General features: G+C 31.1%; 3 protein-coding genes across 3 annotated transcripts; 2 read left to right on the forward strand and 1 right to left on the reverse strand.

Annotated features, from left to right (window-relative positions):
• Positions 1-1,770: 1,770 nt before the first annotated feature.
• LOC113518312 (metallophosphoesterase 1 homolog) lies at positions 1,771-6,348 on the forward strand. The gene is made up of 7 exons (XM_026903173.3): positions 1,771-1,944; positions 2,062-2,251; positions 3,009-3,150; positions 3,778-3,944; positions 4,564-4,649; positions 5,747-6,031; positions 6,115-6,348. The coding sequence occupies exons 1-7, from the start codon at positions 1,846-1,848 to the stop codon at positions 6,283-6,285; spliced, it is 1,140 nt and encodes a 379-aa protein (XP_026758974.2). The 5' UTR covers positions 1,771-1,845; the 3' UTR covers positions 6,286-6,348.
• A 790-nt stretch (positions 6,349-7,138) lies between these two features.
• Positions 7,139-11,197, forward strand: LOC113518563 (metallophosphoesterase 1 homolog). The gene is made up of 7 exons (XM_052903077.1): positions 7,139-7,335; positions 7,427-7,616; positions 8,361-8,502; positions 9,002-9,144; positions 9,379-9,461; positions 9,942-10,226; positions 10,985-11,197. The coding sequence occupies exons 1-7, from the start codon at positions 7,237-7,239 to the stop codon at positions 11,153-11,155; spliced, it is 1,113 nt and encodes a 370-aa protein (XP_052759037.1). The 5' UTR covers positions 7,139-7,236; the 3' UTR covers positions 11,156-11,197.
• Positions 11,143-27,812, reverse strand: LOC113518319 (uncharacterized). Its single transcript, XM_026903184.3, has 5 exons — positions 27,485-27,812; positions 18,498-18,724; positions 15,540-15,650; positions 13,480-13,925; positions 11,143-13,250 (listed from the first exon to the last, which is right to left on the reverse strand). Exons 1-5 carry the CDS (start codon positions 27,597-27,599, stop codon positions 12,869-12,871), a joined length of 1,281 nt encoding a protein of 426 aa, XP_026758985.2. The 5' UTR covers positions 27,600-27,812; the 3' UTR covers positions 11,143-12,868.
• Positions 27,813-27,993: the final 181 nt, after the last annotated feature.

Genomic DNA, 27,993 nt, shown 5'->3' on the forward strand with positions numbered 1-27,993 from the left:
TCTTCAAACATTTTCACAAACTCAAAATAACAAGCATTTAATGAATAATTAGTATGTGGGGGTAGTGCGTCTATTATGGCGGGTAATAGAACACTGAAGTAGGTTTGAATGCAACCGTACATTCTGTACACTGTCACTTGCACCAATCACGTTACGATACGTCATAAATTGTTGCGCGTCGCGCGCTCTTATCTCTTGATTCCCGGAAATAAGTGTTAAAACAAATCATACCTATGGTGGTGGAAAATATCGAACATTGATTTTTTCAAAGAACTAAATAGGTATTGAGATGCTTCAGTCCGTTTAGTATACATTATTTTCAATTTAAATTGCTGAACTAAAATGTCATTACTTTTCATACAAATTTGATATGGCTATATCTCCGAAAGTATTAGTTTAATCAAAAAATCAAAGAATAAAAACTTTTTAAATGTAAGCTAGCTAGCTACCATACTAGCCATACCAACTAGCTAGATACCAAAAAAATGTTTTTTATTTTTTAAGTCCCAACCTTTTATTATCAGCCCGCTGTGCGCTGTATCGGCGCCGCTCGAGTGCAAAGGGTTAATAAGAACGAGGAATTACATAGGAGTAATAAAATTGTCATTTCATAGCAGACTAGTCTATAGAAAATGTCATACAGCCGTAAAACCCTACCAAATTCAGATATAACCTACTTTTATACTTCCTATATAAACTGTAACAAATATATAATCTAGTAATGTAAAATTTGTTATTGACAAATAATTGATATAAAACAATTTCAATACACTATTCTGTTATGAATTGAGAAAAATATCAACTGATGGTATATCTTTCGTTCTCTTTTTACTAATTATATTTGCATAAGAAGAATGGAGGCAACCATATGATTTACAGTTTTTATTTTATCATTCCTTCAATGTAATTCTTTATTCTTAAGGATTTTACTGTACAAACCAAAATGTCAGCTGTCACCCACTCATACCTTGTTTTCTACTATGAATTGACTCACCACTAAATTAGTAGCATAGGTCAGCATCAGTTAGAACAAAAACTTTTGTATAAGTTACCTGGGAACAACCAATATTAAAATATAATATTTTATCATAGCAGATTATAGGTTATTTCAAAAATAGTGTTTCCAAATAAAGGCATTAATTAAAAGAGGAAATAATAAAGGTATAACACCTTAATCCTTAGGAATAACAACTCATGAAGGGTATCGTGGGCGACACAATATACTCTGTTATGTCCACTGGTATTATTGTTATTGTTTATATCCGATAATTAAGTACTATTTTTCATCGGATAGGCGATCAGCTCGTTTGTATAAGTTGCATAGAAAAACTTTATAAATACATACATTTTATTTAACTAATATTGGTTTTGACAATATAGACAATGTCTGCCAATATAAGTGTATATAATGAGTAGGGATATATATTTTACATTATTACATGTGTATTAAGAAATAATAGAATTTCATTTTGCTTCCGATCAAACTGTTTATAATCACACCCCTACATCCAAAGCTTGCCTGGAAGAGATCGCTTTTAGCGATAAGGTCGCCCATTGTTTTTTCATTGTGATTATTTCTTGTAATTGTTTATATTTATAATAATTTTACTATTGTAATCTTTTGAAGGAAACAATAAGAAGAAGAAGTGTATCTATCTATCTTTTTATAGGTAGTAAGCCATGTTGCACAATGAATATTTATTTCATTGTGTTGTTACTTCGAAAAGGTAACATGCATTTCAATTTCCAGTTTCTGTACATATTATATTTACTGCCTACTCTTATAACATAGTATTTACTATTTACATACTTTTTTCTTGTTTTTTAAAGTTTAATTGTTGAAATATGAATCGCTTTACTCAAAAAATTATAATACTAATTATGGGTGTAATATTTACTATAATTTACTGCGAGTTTCTTATTTATTATGTAGTTATTACACAGGTAAATAAAAATAATATCGTCGTAAAATGAGTAAGTATGTAATTCTTTGCATTTTTCGCAGGTAGGTACTTTATATGTAATGTTTTTTGAAATATTTATATATGTAATTAATTTTAGTGCAGTTGGCCTACGCCGGAGAAGACTGATGATCAATCTGAAGTGCTGAAAACTTTGATATTGACTGACACTCACTTGTTGGGTCCACGAAAAAGTTATTGGGTGGACAGATGGAGACGAGAATGGCAAATGCATCAGGCTTTCAAAACTATAATTGCTCTCCATGAGCCCGAAGTAGTTTTTGTATTAGGTAAATAATCAGTATATTTTTAACAAATAATTCGCATATTAGTGTATTTATCTATACTTCCAACTTAAGACATTTTTGCACTTTAAAACCACTCTGGTATTTGAAATTAATAGTATCCTACAGCTTACATTAGGATATAAATTTTCCTATATATTAATCAAGGATATATATATTATAAAATAATGTGAGTTTATTTCTTACCTCTTGGTGCCTTATTGAAAGATGAACTTTTTCAAACAAAGACCTGTAATACTGTAAACATTTCAGATCTATCGTATTAAATATACTCTTATAGCTTGACTAATCTGAAATTTAGTGTACACATAGTATATGGCATGGCGAAAGACATAGGATACTATTAATCTCAGTCAATTGACATATTATCCTAGCCTTATATATATGTCTGTATACTAGAATAGATGTAGCGTACATACTCTTATAAGAGGAAAAGGATTGTCAGTAATGGGTATTTCAAGGCTCCATTGGAGCAATATACCCTGTAATGTTGACCTTCACAAGGTATCTTGGAAATCATCATGCTGAATTTTAGGTGTAATCATCATGATGGGCTAACTGCCCTGCCTTTCATTCTCACCTATTATCCCTCACTGGTACTCGACCAGTATATTCCATTAGCATAGACAAGGTTACTATTACATAGTTTTTTTAATGGATGATTATTATCACCCATTAAAAAAAATACTCTTATAAACGAGCTTTGTGTTAACCTTATGAGTATGATTTTTTTCTTTTATAGGAGATTTGTTTGATGAAGGAGAATTCAGTAGTGATCAGCAATTCCATGAATATGTCTATCGATTTTATAAGGCATTTCAAGTTCCTGATCATATAAAAATGTATATTATAGTTGGCAATCATGATATCGGATTTCACAATAAGTAAGTAGTCATAGATAACTACAGTTGTTTGTAAATAAATACCTAAACACTATTTTATATATTTTATTATTAATATATTTTTTTATTAGGACCTACACAGACTGAAATCAAAATTATTACCATCCATAAAATTAAATATTATATGAGTCCAATTGAACATTTTTTTTTATGAAACATGAATATGTTGTGATATTTACAGCTGTCAATTTAGTGTGGATGTTCTAAGTTTTTGTTATTTTTAACTCATGTTTCTATATACATATCTGTCATACCTGTCTCTAATTGGTGTAACACTTTTTTAAAACAATGCTGTTGATGGGTTTTGATGATAGTTGGTGTTGTTAGAGAACACAATGTAAACTAATATTACAAAGAAGAAAGATTCAAAATTTTGTTTGTAATGGATAAACTCTAAAAACTACTACAGACTAAAAATTCAGCAATAATATTATAAAAAATTGCAGGTTGCTAGTTAAAGTATAAACACTCACTCACTATAAACACTAAAGTATAAACAGTATTCATATTTCATAATCTAGTATGGACTACTAAAATGTTATTATTTGTATATTAATTCTCTATGTACGTAGCTACATAGTTATGTTACCTACTTATAACCTTTTTTAGTATCAGGCGTGGGTCTGCTGAACGATTCAATAAATTGTTAAATTCTCCTGCTGTACAATTTCTAACACTGAAAAGTAACCACTTTGTACTTTTAAATTCAATGGCTATGGAAGGAGATTCATGTCAACTGTGCACAGAAGCTAGACAAAAAATTGATAATATTTCAGGTATTATATATTTTATATTAATTTTATAAAATGTTTGTAAAAGAACGTAAGTTCTTCCATCACTTCTTTTAAGAAAAAAATAGGGTGGCATTATGGCAGATGGGTAAATTTTAAAGGAATTAAACAATGAAAACAAAACTTCTTCTTTTTAATGACGCACTTTTAAAAAAATACAATAGAAAAACAATAAAAAATAATTAAATTAATTTTATATTAAATATCATTGTTAAACTTTTATAAATTAAATATTATAAATAAAAAAGTTGGTAACAATTAATGGATGGATGTTTGTTACTCTTTCACGCTAAACCTACTGAATAGATTTAAATGAAATTTGGTACATGGGTAGTTTATATCCTAACTTAACACGATTTTGTATACTAAATAAAGATATTTACTGCTAGTTGTGTACCGCGACTTTGTTGTGTAATTAAAATTTTCAACTCTGCGCACTTCACTCCTAAATTTATTTTATACTCCTTGTTACTCTAGCGCCATTCTGGACGGATTTGGAACTGTTGTTCATAGCTTTCTGCTGGACATTGGCAAATAGCATATCTATTTGTCAAAAATGATTATTTTAAATGAGAAAGTGCTTTATTAAATTTTTCTTTTGTAGAAATATTGAAATGTTTTGAAAACTCAAGCCAATGCAACAAGCTTGACTTAATGAAGCATAACTACAGTAGACCTATACTATTGCAAGTAAGTTGACTTTAATATTTTTTTTTTATCTAAAAGAAAAACCAGATTGACTTTATTTCAAGTTCCATTTGTGTCTATCAATATGGAAGACAAATGTATTGATTTTTTTGTTTATGTGGATACATATGTTTATTTAGAGAAATAAAAGACAATACAAAAATAATATAGAATTAGAAAGACTGAAAATTAAAAGAAATAATATTAGTACAGTATATTTTTGAAATGTAGAAAGTAATAAAAAAATGTTATTATGCAAATTAGAATGGCAAACAAGCTGATGATGCACCTGATGGAAAAAAAACTGTCGCCTATAGACATGAGCAGTACCATGGACATGACAAGTGAGGAATGATAGGTGAGAATGAAAGAGCAGGTCAGTTAGCCCATCATGATGAATAAACATGGAATTCAGTATGATGGCTTCCAGAGGAGACCAGAGGGAGACTTTGTACAAAAGTCGATTGCTTGGATACCTCTGTCCCATTCGTGTTTCAACCGTAAAGCAGTTGTGTTTGCATGGCTGTGCTTCGGTTTGAAGGGTGGGTGTGATATGGCGTGAATTTACAGGGTACAGAGAAATAACACCTGAGTCCTCAGGAATGGCAACACATGGGGGGTATCATGGGCGAAACAGTATACTCTTTTATGTCTATAGGCAACGGTTACCACTTTCCATCAGGTGGACTGTCAGCTTGATTGTCATTCTAAGATGTATAAAAAAAGACCACATGGAGGTCGACCCGACAGGGTATATTGCTAGCTATAGAAATGGTTGTCCACATTACTAACAAGCCCTAATAATTATATTACATGTTATCATATTGTGTTTTTTATTATATTTCAAACCAATTTATAATTTGTTGAATTAATGTTTTCTGTAAACATTTTTTTTATAGTTATAATTTTAATTGAAAGTTATATGTCTCATTACTAGATCTATAAATAAAATTATAGATTTGATTACCTAGAAAGACTTATTGAATTAAGTTTATTTTTATTTATAATTTAAAATTTTATCCATATTTTTGTTTAGTGGTTACATTTTTGGTGTTTACAACAAATTAAGTTTTAAAACAAATTTATTGTTTTCTTTACAGCATTTTCCCTTGTATAGATTGTCTGATGGAGTATGCGCAGAACCTGACGCTCCGCCTTATTCAGAACTATATATACCTTTTAGACTAAAAATTGATGCATTGTCTAAGGAAGCAACTGAAGATCTTGTTTTCAAGTTAAAACCAAGAGTAGCATTTGATGGGCATACTCACTATGGATGTTTGCTACATCACTCTTATCATAATAATAATCAGAATATTGATTTCTTTGAATATACTGTACCATCATTTTCATGGAGAAATATCATGGAACCAAAGTATATGCTAGTAATTATTCTTTCTTTTATTATCGAATTAATTCACTTTAATTGAATGTTATTAGAGAACTAATACTTATTATTCTGTTTTAGGTGACATTTACACCGAATTCATATGCAGTGAATAAATGCAGTTTACCCCGAGAAACGACAATAGCCATTACGGCTGTGATTATGTTCTCTCTTACTTTCTTTTGTACATATCGAAAAAGGTTTCTCAGTAGAAGAATAGCACAAATAAAAAAATATAATCTTATTACTTAATTTACTTATTTATATGTAAACAACGTTGTATATTATGTTATATAATAAATATCTAAGTATTGTGACTTTATTTTTATATTGGTAGGTATAAAACTTATTTGTAAGAATGCTATTAGCTGATTAATTGAAGAAGTTCCATATTAGCTACTGAAATATTTAGTTCCATAATTACTGTTTTATGGTTCATGATAAACTAATAAACAATATTTCTTTTAACTATACTTTGACTAAATCTAATACAAATTTATATTGGTTCTTGGTAGTTGTATCTGAATTTCTTAGGGTTATATGGCCGTATAACCCTACCAAATTCAGATACAATCTGCTTGCATACTTTCTACATAAACTGTGGCGAATATATAATCTACTAATGTAAAATTTGTTATTGACAAATAATTGACATAAAACATTTTCTATACACTATCCTGCTATGAATTGAGAAAAATATCAACTGATGGTGTATCTATAAGGAGGTAACCATATGATTTACAGTTTATTTTATCATTCCTTTTATGTAATTTCTGGTTCTTAGATCTATACATCATTTATTTTAAAACTTAAACCTTGTGTCCATTCTATAAAATCTTGAAAAAGATATAGCAACATTGCCTTGTTTAAACATACATATACACACTTTATACTGAAGATTAGGCTGTATGGCTTAATTTTTTTTGCCTTTTCCATTCTAGAGATTTTTTTATAATATGGCTCCAAAACAGATTCCGGTGTTCTTAGGGCTCCGAAGCAAAGGTTTATCCACTCATCAGAGCCCTTCGAGTTAAAAACAACATGAGTGGGTAAATAATACTACTACTGCTCTGATAACATTCACTGTCAGTGTCAATGCTGTTTTGACAGCTGTTATTGTAATTACTATTCTATCAATGAGACAAAATGAAAATAATCTTATACTTATTTAAAAATTTATAAGTCTTGAATTAAAAAGTAATAATGTCTGGTTTTTTTAAAAGAATCATAATTTTATTCTTTGGTGTCGTATTTACTATTATTTATTGCGAATATCTTATATATTATATAGTTATAACACAGGTAAACAGATTCCTTTGATAACTGACTTTATATTACTTTATACATAAAAATTGATGTCGTGACTAATGAAAACCCGTGATTTTTTTTGCAGTGCGGTTGGCAATATTTGGGTAAAACTCAAGAAAACTCAAATCTAGTGAAAACATTAATATTGACCGACACTCATTTACCTGGCCATCGTAAAAGTTTTTGGCCAGACCGATGGAGACGTGGGTGGCAAATGCATCAGTCATTTAAAACTATAATTAAATTACATAAACCGGACCTCATTTTCATTCTAGGTGAAGATCTTTTCTGTAAATGAAACAAGTCACTAAATAGATATACATAAATAGATACTCTTTGTTTCCTACAAAAATTATAGTAGTAAATTTAAACAACTTAACTTAGTAAACAATTACAATAAAGTATATATAAATTTATAGTTAAAAGCAATCTCTTCTCAGATCTCAGGTAGTCTTTAAATGAAGAGTAATTATAAACAGATATTTTTATATACTTATACTTATTACCAATATAGTTATATAGAGCATTTGACACCAATTGTTGATTAATTAATTTAGTAGTTAGTTAATTTTATAGAATCTTTTTAAATTTAATTTAATTTAGTTTCAATAAGAAAAAAGAAACTTGTAAGTTCAAAATATCAGTTTCTCTGTGCTGTGATTCACTAGCAAATTTACTGTAGATTTTAGGGATTACAAATCAAGGGCCAATATTTTTTTGTACTTGTAAGGTATAATAAATATGTTTGCAAATCACATTATTAATAATAACTACTTAATTTTTATGTAATGAATATCATTTGTATATAAATAATTTTAAAAATTTTACTAATTACCACTTTATCGATTATAGTCATGAGCCTATTTATTTATTATTTTTATCAATAATAATGTAAAACACCAATAATCATTTTCAACTTCTACCTTTGTTTCTCATTAATTAAAACTTCATGATGCTATGTAAAACAATTAAATTCACTTGATTATGTTATCATTAAAGTAATACTTTATACTTTACAGGTGATATTTTTGATGAAGGAGAGTTGAGCAGTGATGAATATTTCAGTGAATATGTTATTCGATTTTACAACACATTTATGGTTCCTGAAAATATACAAATGCACATTATTGTTGGTAATCATGATATAGGATTTCACAATAAGTATGTATCTATTCTATTGGCATGCATTACTCGAATGATATCATAGTTTCAGAATGGGTATTTACAATAGTATCTAGTAATCTAGATAGTAAGTAGTGTACTAATATTGGTCATAATAGAAAAATCTATTATAAAAAGAGCAAAATTTTAAGATTCAAAAGTATTTTAAATAAGAGAATAGAGTTGATTCTGAAGTGTTATTTTCTATGCTGACCTGGCACCTCGAGGCAATGTCGTTATTGGATATGTATGTAGTCCATTTCAAAATCCAGGTAGATTACTTGGAGCCAAATAATTAAATGTAACATACATACAGTTGCAGTTCCATTTCAACCAATGTCCAATAATGAAGCATAAATGTATATTATAATATGATGAACATTATAGTATGGTATAGTAGTAAAAAATATAAATAACCAAAAAATTAAAAATGTTTTAAATGAATGAATGAGTATACTTTATTTGCATTATGCAATAAATTTATGCTTTTTTAGTATTAAACCACCAAATTGATGAATTCTCCACCTGTACAATTTCTTACTATAAAAAACAATCACTTTGTTCTTATCAACTCAATGGCTCTGGAGGGAGATACTTGTAAACTTTGTACAGAAGCTAGACAAACTATTAATAATATTTCAGGTGAATATTCTCCTCCATATGTATAGTAATCACTTGGTTATTTTTTTTATTTTGATATGTAAGAAAAGAACAAACCTATATCTGATCTTGATGTAAATTTTTAATGTATGAATTTTTTTCTTTTTATTGTTTGTCCAATTAATTGCATATTTTAGAAATATGAATATCATTTTCTAATAAATTATTATATTATTTAAAACAATAAATTGATAAAGAGATAATTTTATGTTTTAGAAATATTGAAATGTTCTGAATTTCCTGATCAGTGCAATAATGATATTGATGTACAAAACTACAGTAGACCTATATTATTGCAGGTAAGCTCACTGAATAAAAATGTCCTTCCTTTCGCTCCATCCACCTGACATAAAAAAAAATCAATTTAGTTGCAATTTAATGTTTGTTACCTTATATCTTTATCAGTTGTAAAACAGTTTAGAAAAATCTTTCTATTTTATAAAGATTTCTAAAAGTATTTATTTACAGATTGGCCTCATTGAATTTTTAATAAAATTGGTTCAGTAATTTAGTTTTAAAATCACAATATATGGTCTTGCAACAACTGAAGATGTTTTTTTTTTTGGAATACAATTTAATAGTTTACTGCAGAACAGAAATATAAATAATCTAAATATACATATACAAGTTTTTCAAAAATTCCTGACTAGAATGTTTCTTTGGAAATAGTCGGATTATGCTGATGAAATATTTACTTAAAAATATGTTATTAATTTTGATTTTACTCTGTACAATATATTGTATTAGATACATCTAACTATAAAAAAATTTTTTTTCAGCATTTCCCTTTATACAGGTTATCAGATGGAATTTGCACAGAACCTGATGCACCTCCTTTATCAGATAAATATACACCATTTAGATTGAAAATTGATGCATTATCTAAAGAAGCAACAGAAGATCTTGTTATCAAGTTAAAACCCAGAGTAGCATTTGATGGGCATACACACTATGGATGTTTAGAGCATCATTCATACAACATTAATAATGAAAATGTTGATTTCTTTGAATATACTGTGCCATCATTTTCATGGAGAAATATTGTAGAACCAAAATATATGCTGGTAATGTATTTTTTTAGTTATCTGAATTATCACGTTTTCTAAACATTGTATCTTATTTTCTAAAGAACATACCTTTCCATACAAAATGATATATTATTTGAGAAAAGTATTTATTTTTGCATTTAATAGGTTTTACTTCGTGTTGGTATATGTCTTGTCGCGATTAGAGTCAGTCGTTTTTTCTAGGTGTAATCTTAAATGGAATTTAATTGTTTCCAAAACATTTTCAGGAATTATAAGGGTTTCTTTGTCCATTTTGGTACTTGGCTATTAATTTCAACAGTACAAGTCTTTGAAAGTCATAATTTTAAGATGAAAATCAAAAGAAGACTACGAAAGATTGTCCCATTGCCGTATTTAAGATTATTTTCCATATAGAAAGCCTGGCATCTTAAAAAAGCACATACATATATTTACTCTCAGGAATGTCCTTGCGAAGCTTCGTTCACATCCTAGAATGGGTCCAGATAATTGTGATGAGATGGGCACGACAAACCCAGCCACCTTTGAATAACCATGGCCTGACTTACTTTTGTTTCTACCATTAAGCAACTAGTGTACATAGCTGTTTTGGTTTGTTTGTTGTTTGTTGAGTAGGATATGGTAGTGAAATTATAGGACATTTTATTTGACATTCAAAGTTTCATAAAAAAGGCAAAATATAATTAAGTTGTCTCTCAACACAAAATATTTATATATTTTTTTTTCTTATTTGTTGTATTTTTATTAGCATTAATATTCTATATTACCAATTTTAGGTAACAATTACGCCGAATACGTATGCCGTGAATAAATGCAGTCTGCCACGAGAGACCACAATAATTATTACAGCCGTAATTTTATTCTCGCTCACATTTCTATGTGCGTATCGCTACAAAGTACTTTGCAGGAATTCAGGTCAAATGAAAAAGTATAGTCTTGTAAATTAATCTCATGGTTATATTTGAAAATAAATATTTTGACAAGATCGAGCACTTTGTACAAAATTATATATACCTACCTACCTTGATTATCTAACAACTGAACATCATCTTTGAGTGTAATCATTACATTAGGTAATTTAACAAATTATCACATAATATGTATCAGATAACTAAACTAACATGACATTAGGATGCAGCTGTCAATAAATTAAATAATAATACAATACAAAAGTAATTTAAGAGGTAGATTATATTCTAGAGATTCATTTACTTACAATAGTGAATACTGATTTTGGCAATGTCACTACTTGTTTGCATTAGAAAAGAAACATACAAATATCATTATTTAAAGTTGCAAATGGAGATGGATGAAAAATAAGATAACATAGTACATATCATTTTATCTATAACATATAAGTATAATTTACTTCTTACTAACATAGTAGATTTATGCAGGTGTACTCAGAACTGTTCCTTGTGGCTATATGAGAAATACGGGTTCGAAATCAGTGCCAGCGCTTAGTAAATTGCGTTTTTATATATTTCTTTACACGGAAATTTTATTTGATCCTACTGTTAATAAAATAATATTCTATATGACTGATGTTCTAGTAAACATACCACTATTAAGTATTGCCCGTTTAGGGTATGACTGTAGTTACTTATTTTGACATTATTGATGCAAGTATAAAGAGGTGTCAGTGTTAACTTATGTTGGTCTAACCAATTTACTGATGTAAAAGCAAACGAGTAGTAACATTAAATATTAAACTGATAGTTTTTTTAACCGCTTGTATTGAGAACAAGAATACCTAGCATCTATTCAGCGGTAATAAACTAAATACTATAAAAACAATAGGTAATTAATTGTTAAATAACAAAACTATAAACTATCGTCTTCCGAGTACTTAACACTTAATTCTAAAATCAGTCTGTAAACCTCCAAAATGAGTGTTATAAGGTACCAACTACAAAACTGAGCATTCAAAACTAGCAGTATACAAATCTTGACATCTAACATTTCATTAACTGCAACTGTGATGAAACAGGTAAACAATGTAGTCCCAGTGGAAATATTTTATAAATTTAATTGATAAATTAATAAAACTCTATAATTTTTACTATAGGAATTTCGAAAACAAAGTAACATTATTTTTATGTAAGTGTTTGGGTTTAAACTGATCTCAGTTGCAGTTATCTTAACATTTCAGTATAAACTACAGTTACCAAAATAAGGCACATTATACATACCTTCAAAATATTTAAGTACATTGCATGTATAATTTATTTAAAATAACTATATTTCATACAATATCTTGTTTATTAACAAAATTTACCAATACTAAAACATCTTAAATTTTATGTTGAAAAATTTAAACTTCCTTTACCCAATCCACCTTCAACACGTTAAAATATTTTCAGACAGGCAACACTGCATGTACAGTGATTACTGTTTACCTTACTTAAGATATTTTGAAAGAATTTTGTTAACAAAAGATGTTATAGCCACGATTGCCTCAAATAAATACTGATGAATGACTATTAATTTATATATAACATTAATTACGTTATGCTAAATCAATTGAGAATTTAGTCACAAACATTAATTTCTTTCCGTACAGCACTTGGTAACTCACAATAATTCACTATAACAAATACACAATCAGTCAAAATTTAAATAAGAACATAGCCGTCATAAGCCATGCTCTACTGTGAGTTCTATAAAAATATAATTTGAAGCACTCTAGGCTGGTGAGGTGTCTGAGCTTGTGCAGGCAAATCGTGGGAACGTGATCGCGGATGTGGCATTGGCGCTGCGCGGTTACTTCGCGGTGTCTGCCCTTGTTTTTGGTGATAACCAGTATGCGCATGCCGTGCTGAAGAGCATATAACTGCGTGAAGATATCGATCGTATCGACATAGATTGGAGTCGCCGCCACTCGCTAAATCCAAATAGCCATTACCACTATTTTCCGATTTAACTTTTTGGAATGCATTCACAGGTTTATCTGGCCTTTCGCTTACTGTATAAGATCTGTTTCGTAATTTTTGATATTTAGACGTAATTTCTTCCTCATTGGCAACAGAGTCACAGGGCTTTCTGAAAGTAAAAAATAAAAGTTATTTATTGCTAGCACTGAATTGTTCTTACAGAGTATTGACATTTTAAATAAAATAACAAGTATTGAACTACAATAACATTTTTACCGAGACGTGATGTTTTTATCTCGCACGAGTTATTAAATAGTTACAATACAGTTAATTTAAAATAGATAGCAGCATATAGAATTTTTAAGCAATTTCAAACCAAAAAAAATTCACCAACCAACCTTGAGGCTTGAAAGCTCAGATGGTTTTTTTCCATGTTAGCCTGAATGATTTCGAGTAATTCTCGTCTCTGCAAGCTTCCAGAGCGCTTTTTCGCGTGTTTTCGCTCTCGCGGCTCTCTACGATGATGGCGATGTGGTCGAGGGTTAAAAGGTTTAGGCGGAGGTCTCCGATCTCCTGAACACGAAGATTTCGACGACACATCGTCGTCATGTGATAATCTGTCCCGTTGCTCTTCGTCACTGGGTTCAGCGCAGTCAGGTGGCACAGGAGGGACAGCGTCCTTTCGCCGCCTTCGTCTCCCCTCTCTCCGTTCTCGATGAATCCGTGTGCTCTCACCTTCCGGCACGACTGTTAACCGGACTTGTATTGTTTTGGACCCGTAGTGTGGAACTGTTACAGATTTTCCTATTGATTCGTATATCGTCGATACTATACCAGCAATATCCTGTAATTACAAAGCAAAATAAATATTTATTAATGATTAATAATGATCTAGTTAAGTTAGATTGGGCTGCATGAACCATGAATACCAACTACTGACAGTGTATACCCAAATAATATTGGAAATTATGAAATCAAGATGCATTATTTCAATCACTACACGTATGAGTACTATTCAAAAATGTTAAAATATAATGGTTTTCAAACAACGTGGAATACAGACATAACATTTATGTCAGATAAATAATTTGTTTAAACACACTATGATTACGTAAGTGCAGTGTGTAGGGAGGGTGGATATAAACATTTGGTAACTTGAGGGTGGCGGAGGGCACGAACTACACGCGACATTCATAGGTGTATTATAAATCAAAAGGCGGGAGCTGCTAAAAAGGGCAACACTTACTTCAGCCCTATCATGACCACGATAATAAAATATTATATATTTGACTGAAATCGCTTTGCGTTACGTCTTGATAATAAATAATAAATTTTTGTAACATGTTTATGGTATTTTATGGTATAGGCAGAATTTACACATAGTAGTCTATTCATTTACGAGGTCTGTCCGGAAAGTTCGTATAAAAGTGTTCTGGAATGCGAGAAAGAGGAGTGGGGAGGCCAGGTAAGCGCAGGACCCCTTCCTTATGTCCCTAACAATGCTTCAGTTCTGGTCTGACCGCCGTGCGGTGCGAACTGGCTTGTCACGCCATCTGTGAAGTTACCTCTTAACGAAACCCCGTCGGCATGGAGCCCGCTTCCGTTGAAGAGCAGCGCGTCGTAATCAAGTTTCTCTCGAAACTCGGCAAGAATGGCCGTGAAATTTTTGCCGATCTCAGAACAGTTTATGGGGATGATGCTGTGAAGGAACCAACCGTCCACAAGTGGCTAAAAAGATTCAGAGAGGGCCGAGAAAGCGTTCAAGATGACCCACGTTCAGGACGTCCTTCCACTTCACATTCCGACGAAAACGTGGAAAGAATTCGAACTTGTGTTAATGGGGACCGTCGTTTAACGGTCAGACAGGTGGCTGAAGAGCTTAATTTGGGCAAAACCGTGGTCCACGAAATTCTAAGAAACGAACTTCAAATGAAAAAAATTTGCGCCAAGATCGTTCCGTGAGTTTTTGAGTAAAAATTCCATTACGGTGACCGAACACCCCCCCTATTCGCCGGATTTGGCCCCGTGTGACTTCTTCTTGTTCCCAAAAACCAAATTGGTACTTCGGGGGCGGCATTTGGGGGACATAAATGAGATAAAAAAAGCTACGACGGGGCAGCTGAGAAACCTACAACCAGAGGACTTTCAAGGAGCCTTCTCACAGTGGAAACGGCGTTGGCACAAGTGCATTATGTCACAGGGGGAGTACTTTGAAGGGGATAAAATTGATTTACCTGAATAATTGTAAAATAAAATTTTTAAAAAACTTTTATACGTACTTTCCGGACAAACCTCGTACTATTACTAACATTATAAGCTTAACAGAGTTCATTTTTAATGATTTCTTGGTGTTTACTTAACGACGCTCAACTAGCGGCTTGAGCCGAAGAAAAAGTGGTGCAAAAAATAGTACCATAATATTTAAGACTAATTAGTATTAGGTACAGATGATACTTACATCCTTTGTCATGCGTCCATGCCCATCAAGATCATATAGAGTAAACGAAAACTGTAGAGGTTTTTGTTTCGACGATTCTGGGTGCTTCAACTCAACATCACAAGTCAGCTCCTAAAAACAATACAATAGAGTACGTTAATTATTGTAATTTAATATAATTTTATTACATCTGAATATCGAAGAGATTGGTAATTTTATTGAAATATGAAAATCACATTCCAATAATTATTGAGTAAAATTATGAGAAATAACAAATGTTATAAATAATTTACACAAAACTAAGTGTGCAAGTGAACGTATGAATGTTTTTAAAGATAACTGGCGGCGCCGACCGGCTTGGCGAGAGGCGCGCGCGCATAGCGGACACGACAAGCGGCGTCCTTATCTCGTGCATAAAAGGAAACTAGCCGCGTCTTTACGATCAATGATACGTGAAGTAAAAGAGCGCCGCTTGCTTCGATATCGCGATATGACGACATGACACAAATAGATGATTCATCTCATTTATTCATGATTTGTTCAATGAATTATAATACTATCATATTCGTTTGTCTAATACATACTATTTATTATCTACTACATGTCGACAATTAATCGCTAATGTTTCATAACTAACACGGACAAACTTTTATAAAATTTAGAAAACATCTTAATTCTGAATTCATTTTAAACATGATAGAACCAAATACTTAGTTTTTTTTTTAATAGGTGAAGATGGAATGATAACCCCGCCTGCGTTATCAGTAAGCGCTGGCTGGGCACCAGTGAGTGATGATAGGTGAGAATGAAGTCAAGTTTATTAGCCCATCGTAACGAATTCATCGGGAATTAATCACGAATCTAAGAATATCTTCATATTGTTGTCAATGGGGCTGCTAGTCGTTGCTGCCAATGCTAGCTTTAACCTATTTGGTTCCTAGGTAAAATTAGCAAATTTTTAACAACTCTCTAAAAAGACCACTAAGGATATCGAGGTCGACATGGATTGCTGGATTCCCGTCTAGCGAAATTTAATTGTTATTTCCAGAGGACACAGTCTCGCTATTCAGTCAAAACCACCAATATTCAATTTGATAATACTATTGCGTGATTCATGGCACCCCTATGTGTAGCCTGAACACTTACTCTCCTCCCTTTCCAAGGTTTAAGTCCCTTATACATTTATTATCACAAAATACACACATCTTTTGTATTGTAAAACAAGATGTAAAATGCATCCTCGTTAACTGTACAAAAATAAATAAAACTGTAAATAACTAGACAGGACTTTGTATGTATAAGTGACGGTTATCATCATATGGACCATATACTTGCTTGGCATTTAAAGTTGCATAAAAAAACTTGTAATGGGTTCAAATATTAATCTCATATTTTCAATATTATGATCGTTGGGAAAAGTAGTTCGGTTTTACAAGGTTCCGAAAGGATGTGGTATCTGTTACTAATAAACCTCCATACAAGTCTACAGGGTAAAGATACAGACAGTAAGCTAAGAAAGAACTTTCTTTCTTAAAATGAATAACAGATTAAATCTTACGTCACGATTCACGATTTTTAAACTATCGCCACTTTCGATCGTTCGTTCTATTCTAACGGCAAGTTAACTTTTAATAAATAAATAAAATTGTTGAAACGTTAATTTTAAACTGAATGGACGTAACAAAGAAAAAATTACTGTGTGGTTAAAACCAACAAAGACCTCTTTTATTTAGTACTTTTTATTTATTACAAAATATATTTTAGCTGGTCAAGTGCATAATTTTTAATGTTTACCATATGTATAATTGAACTGTTCAAAACTAATCAGAAACATAACAGTTGAAAGGGCAGAAGACGATCAAACCATTCCCCAGAGTATTGTGCTATTAATACGAACAGAGTAGTAAATGTTAACAAAATATTTAGTTTTCCTGTAAAATTATCATCAATATACAATTTCGAATAAATTGTGATAACGTGGATAGTTACAAACTACCGTTAGAGAAAAGAGCCTGATTAGACGTACATTTAATAAAAAAAAAATATAAATTATATTGTACAGCACACGGGGCATTTTTGTAGCCTTCGAGGAAACACAAAATTCTGTAACTAGGGTATAAATACAAAGACTGGACCAGACAACGTGTCCAAAAAGGTAACAAAAAAAGACTTAAAAATTCACTTTGACACATAATGTTTGTTAGAATGAAAATAAATAATTATTTAAGATAAATCTAAGACAAAATACAATCCCTATCTTGACTAAGCATAGAAATTATTGCCACACATAGACTTAGTGAAACGTACTACGAGTTGCCATATTTAATTCATATTATTAGAAAACTCTTGTATTCTTCCATAAAAAGGTTTTATAATATTTATTTATTTTATTTATTTTACACTTTATTGCACCAAGTAAAAAGAGAAATAACAAATATAGTAAATATTAATGAGAAGTGGCGGCCTTATCGCTAAGCAATCTCTAATCGATTTCGCCGTTTAGGGCATTTATTTATATAAAGCTTTATTTTTATACTAGTTTTATCCCGTGTAATCAATCGAAGTATTATTTACGAGTATGTCTTTTTGTGGTAAAGTTCCACCAAGTGCCGACATATACATATAACTTAATAATAATTATTATTATTAGTTCACCATCTCCTTTTATTTATAAAAGACGACAAAAGGAAGAAGGTGTAAATATTCACTAGATGCTGAAAAATATGAAAAATCTTCCATATACTTTGAAGTAATCTAAACGTGAAATTTGATTAAAAGAAAAAAAAAACTAAAATTTAATAAAAATCGGTAGCAAAAGATGGATTTAGATTAAAAGAACAACAAATCAAATACATCGCGAATTCTGAACAATTTTTCGAATGAGAAATCCTCTTTCATTTTTATTTCACTATAGGACGTTACAGTATCACTATCTCTACATAACGTTTTATAATACTCGTATTATAAAAAAAAAATTACCTCAAATCTCAATCTAGGCTGTTTGTCATCATTTTGACGCTCCGGTATTGGTGAAGACGGTGCTTTATATGTAGGTTCATACACCGGCCGTGATGGTTGTGGCGGTGGAGTCGTGGGCTGTAAATAAGCCCGTGCTTCGCTGGGCAGTAGGTCGGGTGGTGCTGAACACTGTGATGCTGCACGACCAACTAATTCTTCTGTATCTGTCCTCTCACTTTCTGTGCCAACTGAAAAGAAGAAAAGAAAATTGTTATTTTATCGGGTTAAGTAATATACTTAGCTAACTTCTACAACTGTGGGGAGGGGGATGGATTGTTAGTAAGAAGAATTAACTGCTCCTTTGCCAGCAATATAGGATATATTGCTGGCAAAGGAGCAGTTAATTCTAAGGTCGACCTTCACTAGACCCACCCTAAAAATCATCATGGTTAATTGTTGATGAATTCTGTATGATGGGTCAACCGACCTGCTTTTATTCTCACCTGGTCCTACTTGTAGTCCGCCAACATATACCGGCAGCACAGGCGAGTTAACGATTTCATTATCAACCATTAAAAAAATACTCATACCTACTTGTATGAACAAATACAAGTCCACACCATCACAGGTGCCGCCCTCTAGTGTAGAGTCAAACGACGGCTTTTTCATACTTAAGTGAGAATTACTATTAAAGCATCTTAATAAAAATTTTACTTCAGAAGTATAAACTAGGATTAAACTTTGGGTTCCCGGATCTCAGCCGAGCGTAATTCAACTGAACTGTCAGTGCTCTTAATTAAGCTATTAGATGAGTAGTAGTACTGTATCTGTAGATATTACTTATGGACTTATCTTAAAAATTTCACCTTAAAAATAAAGTCTTTCAACAATAGCATATATTACCTAATAGTACCTTATCTATTTTATACGGTGATACAGTAACCTATCTAATATTCAATACGATCGTTGAACTGAGATGCGGAAGACTTTCAAATATCTTAGAGAATTCAATAAACCTTTCAACCTGAGATCAGGAATCGGGGAATGTGCTTCAAATGAAAGCATATTTGAGACAAATTGAATACTGAAATTACTAGAACATAATCTGGTCAAAAGATATCTAATTTTAAATAGAAAAAGTTTGAATTGGTTCAGAAACCATAGTGTGATGCTCTCAGACTTGGGATTACGTGCTGCAAAGAGATCTGCCACTACTGCATCGCGCATTTATTTAATTACTGTTTATAATCCTAAAAATATATTTTGTATGAATCCCTCATACTTATTTAATCAACAAATATTCAAATCAAACAAATGCGTTTTCTAAGTTCCATTAATAAAGACCTAGGCCGCTGCAGGATTATTTGTTACTAGCCATTTGAAAGTTTCGTTAAATTCGTTGAATTTCAAATAATTTATCAACATTTAAATTTTCTGAGTTTTCTAATTAAGAAACCGCCTTATAGCCAGTAAATTAATAGAATGGACCAGGAAACCATTTTTTGTATTATTTTACTATAGTGATAGTCTCTAAAATAATATAATTTTACTACAGTGTCTCATTCACAAATTTTGTCAGTTTTCTTTATGCTAAGAAACCACTGCTAAGAGCCACAAAACGCTACGTTGATTTTACTGTCATCCCAATATTTACAAAGTTACAATTCTACATATATTGAGAATTTATTTATTGAAAATTTAGCACAGAAGAAAAAGACAAAACAATTAAATAGTTAAAATAGGTTTATGAGGAATTTGCCGTGTTTATAAATAAGGGGGATAATCTATAATGTAAGTATTATATCTATGCTTGTGAATAAAGTATTTAAAATATTAACAAGCGTTCAACAAAAAGACCAGGTAACTAAGGTAAGGTGCTTGTATACTATCGAATAGTAGGTAATAATTATTCTTTGTACTAGATCATTGTAATCATAGCGAAAAGAATATTTTGTCTAATACAATAGAGATACGTACAATAGTAAATACGTCGAACAGTATAACAAGTTACCGATAAAGTCAAAAGTTTCTATTCGGAGGGCCGGTCGCATCGCGGAGTTTATAGCCCCACTACACATTTCCTGGAAGGCCTTCGAGCCGATGCCTACAGGCCTCGGGTACCGCCATCCCACATCTGCGTCTAATGTTATTTTTCTCAAAAGGCGCCGATTCTATTATCCGTCATCTTTAGTTTCGCTAGTCAAGTGAAGCAACCTATTTATTTACCGGATTACCTCCCAGACACGCTAGATGGCAAATATTGCGCTCTTATAATTTGATTTTATGCTAGATAATAATTAGATCTGTATTATTTTCTATTAATAAATTAATATTGGTATATTAAGCATTTTTACTTCTGTCCAATCACAAGGAATACGCCGATGCTTAAATATTATTATTGAAGAAACACATTGCTTTAATTTATACAAGTAGATATATATTAAGTAATTAAGGTATAATTATATTTAAAATAATTATCGTCTATTCTGTTATTAATTTATTACCTACGTACCGACCAGCTACTTTTATAGAGATTTGCATGGAAGTTGACCTAACATAACCTACTTTAGGAGTAAAAGTGTATAACAAGGTATAAATCGGCTGAATTGATCTAGAATTATACAATTATGCTTTACAGTTGGTTAGGTAGCCCTAGGTAAGGCACCCAGTACAAATATTTTTTATTCAATAAAGAAATTCTACAGAGTTCTACAAACAACTTAACTAACTAATTTACATTACAATGAAGGTATAGGTGTCTTTTTATATGATAATTCTAAAAAAATATCGCTCTAGATTGTGAAAGTTATACTGGAATTCAATTGTATACGAGTACATTAGTTGAAATTTGATAGGCACCTAAGTACTTAGTGACTTAATCGTAAAAACCTCGGGCAATAAAGATTACCGGTCAGGGTATGTAATGGAATACGATACTCTTGATAAACTAAATCAAAGTATGGAATGCAGCGAACAAACGCGGCGCGTCACTTGGACAGCTTTGTTCGACCGAGCTTTTATCAGGAGGCATGGCAGTGCCCCCGCCAAGGCGAGCACTGCCATACCATTCTTTACTCGAAGGGACTCACGGCAATTTTAAACCCACCAGTAACTTCATTGTGGATAAAGCAAGAAGTTTGATTTTTTTGGTATGTAATTTTATTGTATCCAATATAATCAACTAATAAAATATTTATATTATTAAGTTTACTGTTTACAGTTACTTAGTAACCAAAATAGTAGATTTTGTATTAGATTATTCTATTATAATTATTATAGAAATAAGATGTCTAAGACTGATACGGTCACTATAAATGTTGTAATTAATTAATTAGTTTAATTAATAGTAAGTAATTAATTAGATAACAATTTTTTAAAAAAAATTAATAGGTGCTTCTGTAGGCACTAACTAAAATAAATGACTTGGTTTTTACACGAATCTCGCAATTTTTATTTTAATAAAAGATCTACATTGTGAGGTTTGGTTTTCTTTCAATTTTATTTTTTTGGTGGGATATTTGTTTCTAATAGGTAACCGTATTACGCAGATGTAGTTATGTATAAAATAACAAAATATATATATGTATTATTATCAACTTGTTCGCATTGATCGTAGATTTGTCCGCGATTGATCGTGAATCTTGTGTGATTAATCTTGGGTAATTTGTTTTTCTATATTTGGCAAACTGAATGTAATAATATTAAAAAAAAAAAAACTAAAAGTGCTACTGAGGTTAAACAATACTGCAATAGATAGAGTATAATTAACTAAATTTTGCAAACATATACCATAATATGTCAGCGTCTACTATCTAACATATGCCTTATGATAAATATTTATTTATTATTGTTATTTAAACTAGGGTTGTTGTTGTAAATCTTTGATTATTTCATATAATTTACAGCTTAGACAATAATTGTGTCGTTTAATAAATTTTTTGGTATTTAAAATTTGAATGACCAATTTTGAAAAAGTACCAACATTTTATCATATAAGTAATTTCTTAGGTACTTAATAAAATAAAAATATTTAAGGATATAGTTTTTAAAAGGCTCCTAGTCCTACACTACATTAAAGCCAGTTGACAAAAGGCCAAATAACTCTCTACTGGTAGCTAAGCTAATTAAACATAATGTTCAACAATATTTTTGTAATTACATATTTATTTCATAACTAGTTTTTATGTAGACTATTTTTTATCCCGGTCAATCAACATATCCCTGTTACGCGGATACCATGAATGCACAGATTTTTTATCTTCTAAATATTGCGACAATTCTGTGTACAAAATTTCATTCATCAGTTCGGCTGTTAATGCGCAATTAACATAGTCCACTTATGCTTTGTATTTCCGACGACACGTAAAGTCATCATTCGGCAAGCCGCGTCCGATATGTGTTCTCATATAAGGATCGCAACCTAGAATCTATTGATATCAAAGGGTGATCTCCAAACGAATAGTAATAGAAACAGTACAATTTCAAAATTCCATGAAGTGATTACATGGATTTCATTAAACTTTTTTTTGTTGGAACTGACGCGGACTTAGTAAAAACTAAACCCGTATTATTTATAATACCTGATTATTTTATTAAATTACCTATTTAAATACAATAAGATATTTTTAAAGTAAAGGTCTTTAACATTTTCTAATGTTACTTAAGTAAGATAAAATTGAATACACTAAATGTTATCACTTGTTTTCGTCTTAAGGAAATTATTAAGAGGCGGCTAGAGAAACGAAGTACGTACCAACTGTGATTTCGAATAATAGTGATGATAAAAAAGCTATGCCATTAACAGGAATAACTATATATTAAGTATCGGATAATATAGGATGGCCCTGTTTTTGCATTATGTGAGCATCACGGACTTAATATTCATCAACTTTAGTTATAAATTTTTTAGGTTTAATTTAGTACTTAGAAGTCTATAGGATATTTTCATAGACTATTTACAGAAACTTAATTTGAGAATTGGTTCTAGCAAAAACAGCGGTTTTGTGACAATACTTAGTCGTATATGGTTTTTGGAACTAATAGGGAAATAAAAATAAACTATCAAATGACGAAGACATCCCGTGTATTTTTTTTGTGTATGTTATGTACAAAAAAAGTACAGACAACAAAAAAAGGCAAATTGAAAACTTTCGCTTTTCTAACCGTTTAAAAATTTTAAGAAAATACAAAACAAAAAAATCTACCGAAATTAAATGACACACTTCGATGATTTAGTGATATTCGACAAATTCGAATATCAATATCAGTGAGTTTTCTAGTTAATTTATTAATTGGTCATGTTCCTATCTATACCAAATTTATTTTATTATTATCACTGACTACATGGGCAAAAAATTGGTCTGTATCGCCAATTCGGCAATAAATTGACACATTAGCATAAGTACCGCCCGTGGCATTTTAAAACCATTCATTATCTAATATACATATAGTAAAAAATGAACTCAAGAATATAATTGTATAGGTACTGGTATATGTACCTGCTGATCATCACAGATTATTTTTATTCTAAGCGTTCTATTATTTTATCATGTTAGTTAACCTACATGCTTGTTCTATGATATGATATATGATGTACAATATAAAATTTCAAATAATTCATATTACTGATTAACTTTTCGATGATAGAAAACACAGATAACCCAAATAAATTGAAATACTGATGGTACGCTCGTTCCTTTCTACAATGGATTCTAATACAGCGAAATGTCAAAAACAAATACCTCTAACTATACCATTAGAAATTAGTCCTGAGTATTTTTTTATTTTTCTGCTAATATGATAAACTTTTTCTTGCAAAAATGATGGCTGTGCCTCATGAATCTTTTTCGTATAATTAATATAAAAAGTAATACAGTTGTGTAACAAATTTTATTCAAATCTTCAATGATTGAATAACAAACACCTACTAAATAATACACTATATTATATCTAGAAGACCGCGTAATATGTCAAAAATTTACGATAAAAGAAGAGCTTTATACTTGGGGGCGGAAACTTCTTTGATGTTGAATAAAAGGTATCATTGTCTCCGCTTGGGCGACGTGCTTTCAACTTTTCTCTTTGAAGTTAATTAAATGAGAGCCGAGACTCGTTTTACATTGAAAGTTTATTAACAAACTCCGCTTTACAAGTTTGACGTGATGTGTGTGCGGGAATATTAAAAAGAAACATGTAGATATCGTCTACTAATTGAAGTCTTCAGTTTTTGTATATTTCGTAACCAGCTAAATAGAAAGAGATCAAAGCGATTTTTATCTACTTTGAACTTTTAAAGCAGGTTTCAAATACCTAGTAGAGTGGAGTTAAATTGGGTAATCGCGCCTCGAAAAAACAATTTTATGTTTTAGGAGATTTTTGGCAACAAGGAAGAAAAACTGAAGAAAAATAGTCTTCCACGAGGTGGTTCTCAATACGTTTGTATTTTTTATAATGTTACCTGATTACGTTGGTATTCTGAACTGGCTTTATTAATTATTTTGCAATCCATAAAGTTTATTCCCAAGTTAATCCCAAATAAAGAATTTGGTTTTATTTAATTACGGAACAAAATTCTGCTCGATAATGACTAGAGAGACATATGATACCCCGTTCTAAATTAAAATATTTGAAAACTTCTTGTTGTTGACGAAGCCAAATTTATACTGAGTTTAAGAAGAATCCTTTAAAATTGTAAATTTTTTTTTATTTATACACTTGAAACAAATCGAATCCAGACTATTGAAAACTTACTTAACCACGAAATTGAAAATAAACACGTGTTGAGTTCGATGGAATATTGAGTAAGGCAGGTAATGCAGATCAGTCCCATTGCTAGCAATGTACCCTGTCAGGTCGTTTTCACTTAAACGTCTAATAATAGTGTTTCTAAGTAGAGACAGAGATTGTATTTAATATATTTTAAAATTTAACTAAATTTAATAGCAAGATTAATATGTATTACAGTTATGTGTATAATTTAATGACCAATTAATGTTTAAGCAATAATTCAATAGTATTATTAAAATGATAGTCGCACAATTAAAAACAAGAACAAGATTTTTGTCAGCTTACGACCAGTGGGCGTGAAGTAACATTTTTACTTATATTTTTTAGCACTTACACTTTTTCATCTTTGTGGATGATATAGTCAGAAATACTTTTGTCCTACTCTTTAATCAATGGACAGAAAATACAAGCGTCAGAATACGACCGGCATTTTCTTGCTCACAATCATATATCAAAGCATGTTTTATAACGATAGCACGGCGTTTGAGAACAGCGGGTCTACCATGAAATGAAATTCCGAAATTTCGGACCCAACCAAAATCGGACCAATAAATGGAGTTTAACATTTCGTTCGTCATACATCCTATCATAAAAGTCCAAAGGAATAATATTTTAACATTTTAAATATTTCCAAACAGCATGTATTATGTAATTTTGACATCAAATTTGTGTTTCGTTTGGCTCTGAAATTTCGGAAAACATTTCATGGTAGGCCCTCTGATCAGTAGTCGATCATCACTAAATAAAATATTTAGAAAAAAAAATCTTACAAAAGTAATGCATTCAATAGTTCAAGCCAATAATACAAGTAACACAATTTGGTCATATTTATAATTTTGAGTATTGTAAACGCAATTTTCATTTTTTTTTCTATTTTGTACCTAATATACCCATGTCTTAAAATTGTTAAATGCTTTTTCAAGATTTTTTATAATTATTCTTAATATAACGATATAACACTCATTTTTACTTATAAATGTAAAAGTAAGTTTTATTGTTTGATATCTATAAGCGTCGTAACCAATCACTATGAAATTTTGTATACATGTACTAATATAAGATATATGCTACTTTTAACTCAGTTTTAACATATTCCGATCACACGGACGAAGTAAGAAATAAATAATTTAAACTATTCTTCACAATACAGCGATATTTTTAAATAATAACAATTGTTTTCATTGAAATTGAATTATTAAAGATCACAAGTGCATTAACTGCTTGTAAACCAACACATTCACCCTAACTATAGATATATGAGACAAGTCGTGGCTAGGTGTGTAGTAATGATAGAAGCTTTGGCACTCGATTCTGTCTGCCTACCCTGCCGCTTATACCACAGCGTTATGATAGATATGCGTATTCAAATTAAATATAAGCATTGTTATGGTACATATAGTGGTATAAGACCGTTGTCGGCGTTTCATTGAGAACGTGAGTAATTTTCGACTGGTTGTTAGTTTCAGATTAACCTCCCGCTGTGATTTTTTATCGTTATTTTTTCGTTTTATAGGCATGCCGGCGAACGGCCCCTTTGATCTTGATGTGGGACTGAATAAAATAAGCAGATAGGTAGGTAGTTAAATACCTACTTTAGTATTATTATAAAGTTAATTAAACTCAGTAGGTATAGATATAAAAATAAATATTAAATCTAAGGTAGGTAATCTTAATTTAGGTGACTTATAGATCTTAGATTTTCTTATTACATAACTACATCTACCTCTTTCTCTAATCGCATGCTAAAGTTGGTCCCTAGGTAGTAGATGTTTGGGAAAAATAAAAGGAGAATTCATGTTGGTATTTGTTGGTACCTATCTATATACTGGATTTGATTATTAAAGTGGATTCTCTAAACTTATCTCAGTATACCTTTAGAGCCAATAAAATTAAAATTTTAATGTGATAGCTTAGTCGTTTACCGAAACGTTTCTGGCTATTAAGCACTAAATTTAACGTAAATAGTTTTACGTTTTTGTTAGGTATAAATTTAGTTTATAATGGTAATTGTAACCAAGATATCTAGATCAAATTAAATAAATACATAGATACTTAATTAAAAGAAACTGAAGATTCTAATTAGGCAGATATCAAAGTTTTTTTTGTAAAGTGATTACTTTCAGTATCTACACGATATCTTGTTTTGATCGAGCACCAGATTTCTTCTTACGAAGCAGCGTTCATTGTATGTTAGAATTTAAGGTAGGTATCGAAGTACTTACTGCTAAATTTCTTGTAACCATTTCTAAACTTGTTGCGCCACCACTTGACAAAGTGGTGCGCCATGGGGGCGTCCGCGGCGGGTGCCGAAGTTCTCAATGTTTCGTAGCACGTCATGCGCTGCGCTCACGCACGCATCCCGTACTTCAAAAGGGCCGCTAGTTTGTTATTCACTACAATTTTAATAAAATCACTGTCACTATAAACATTCACAACATCACACACGTGCAGCCGTAAACTAAATCAACACAAATTCTGTGACCCAGTTGTCCGCGTGAATATCAAGTGGAGAGCAGAAACAGGCAAACACCCCACACGCGTGTTATCGAGTGACTGACTGATGGATCGAGTCGAGAGGAAGGGGGAGGGCGCGGGATTGAAACGCGGCGCGGCGTGGCGGCGGTCGGTCGGTTGGCAGGTCGAGTCGGGGCGATCTGTTGTTTGGGTTCGGTTTCGGGTGGACTTTAGACAGTTCTCAATTTTTTTTCGAAATGTTACAAGTAAGAGTCAT

This window comes from Galleria mellonella, unplaced genomic scaffold, assembly GCF_026898425.1.
Source record: "Galleria mellonella isolate WM207_F2 unplaced genomic scaffold, CSIRO_AGI_GalMel_v1 utg132, whole genome shotgun sequence".
Taxonomy (NCBI): domain Eukaryota; kingdom Metazoa; phylum Arthropoda; class Insecta; order Lepidoptera; family Pyralidae; genus Galleria; species Galleria mellonella.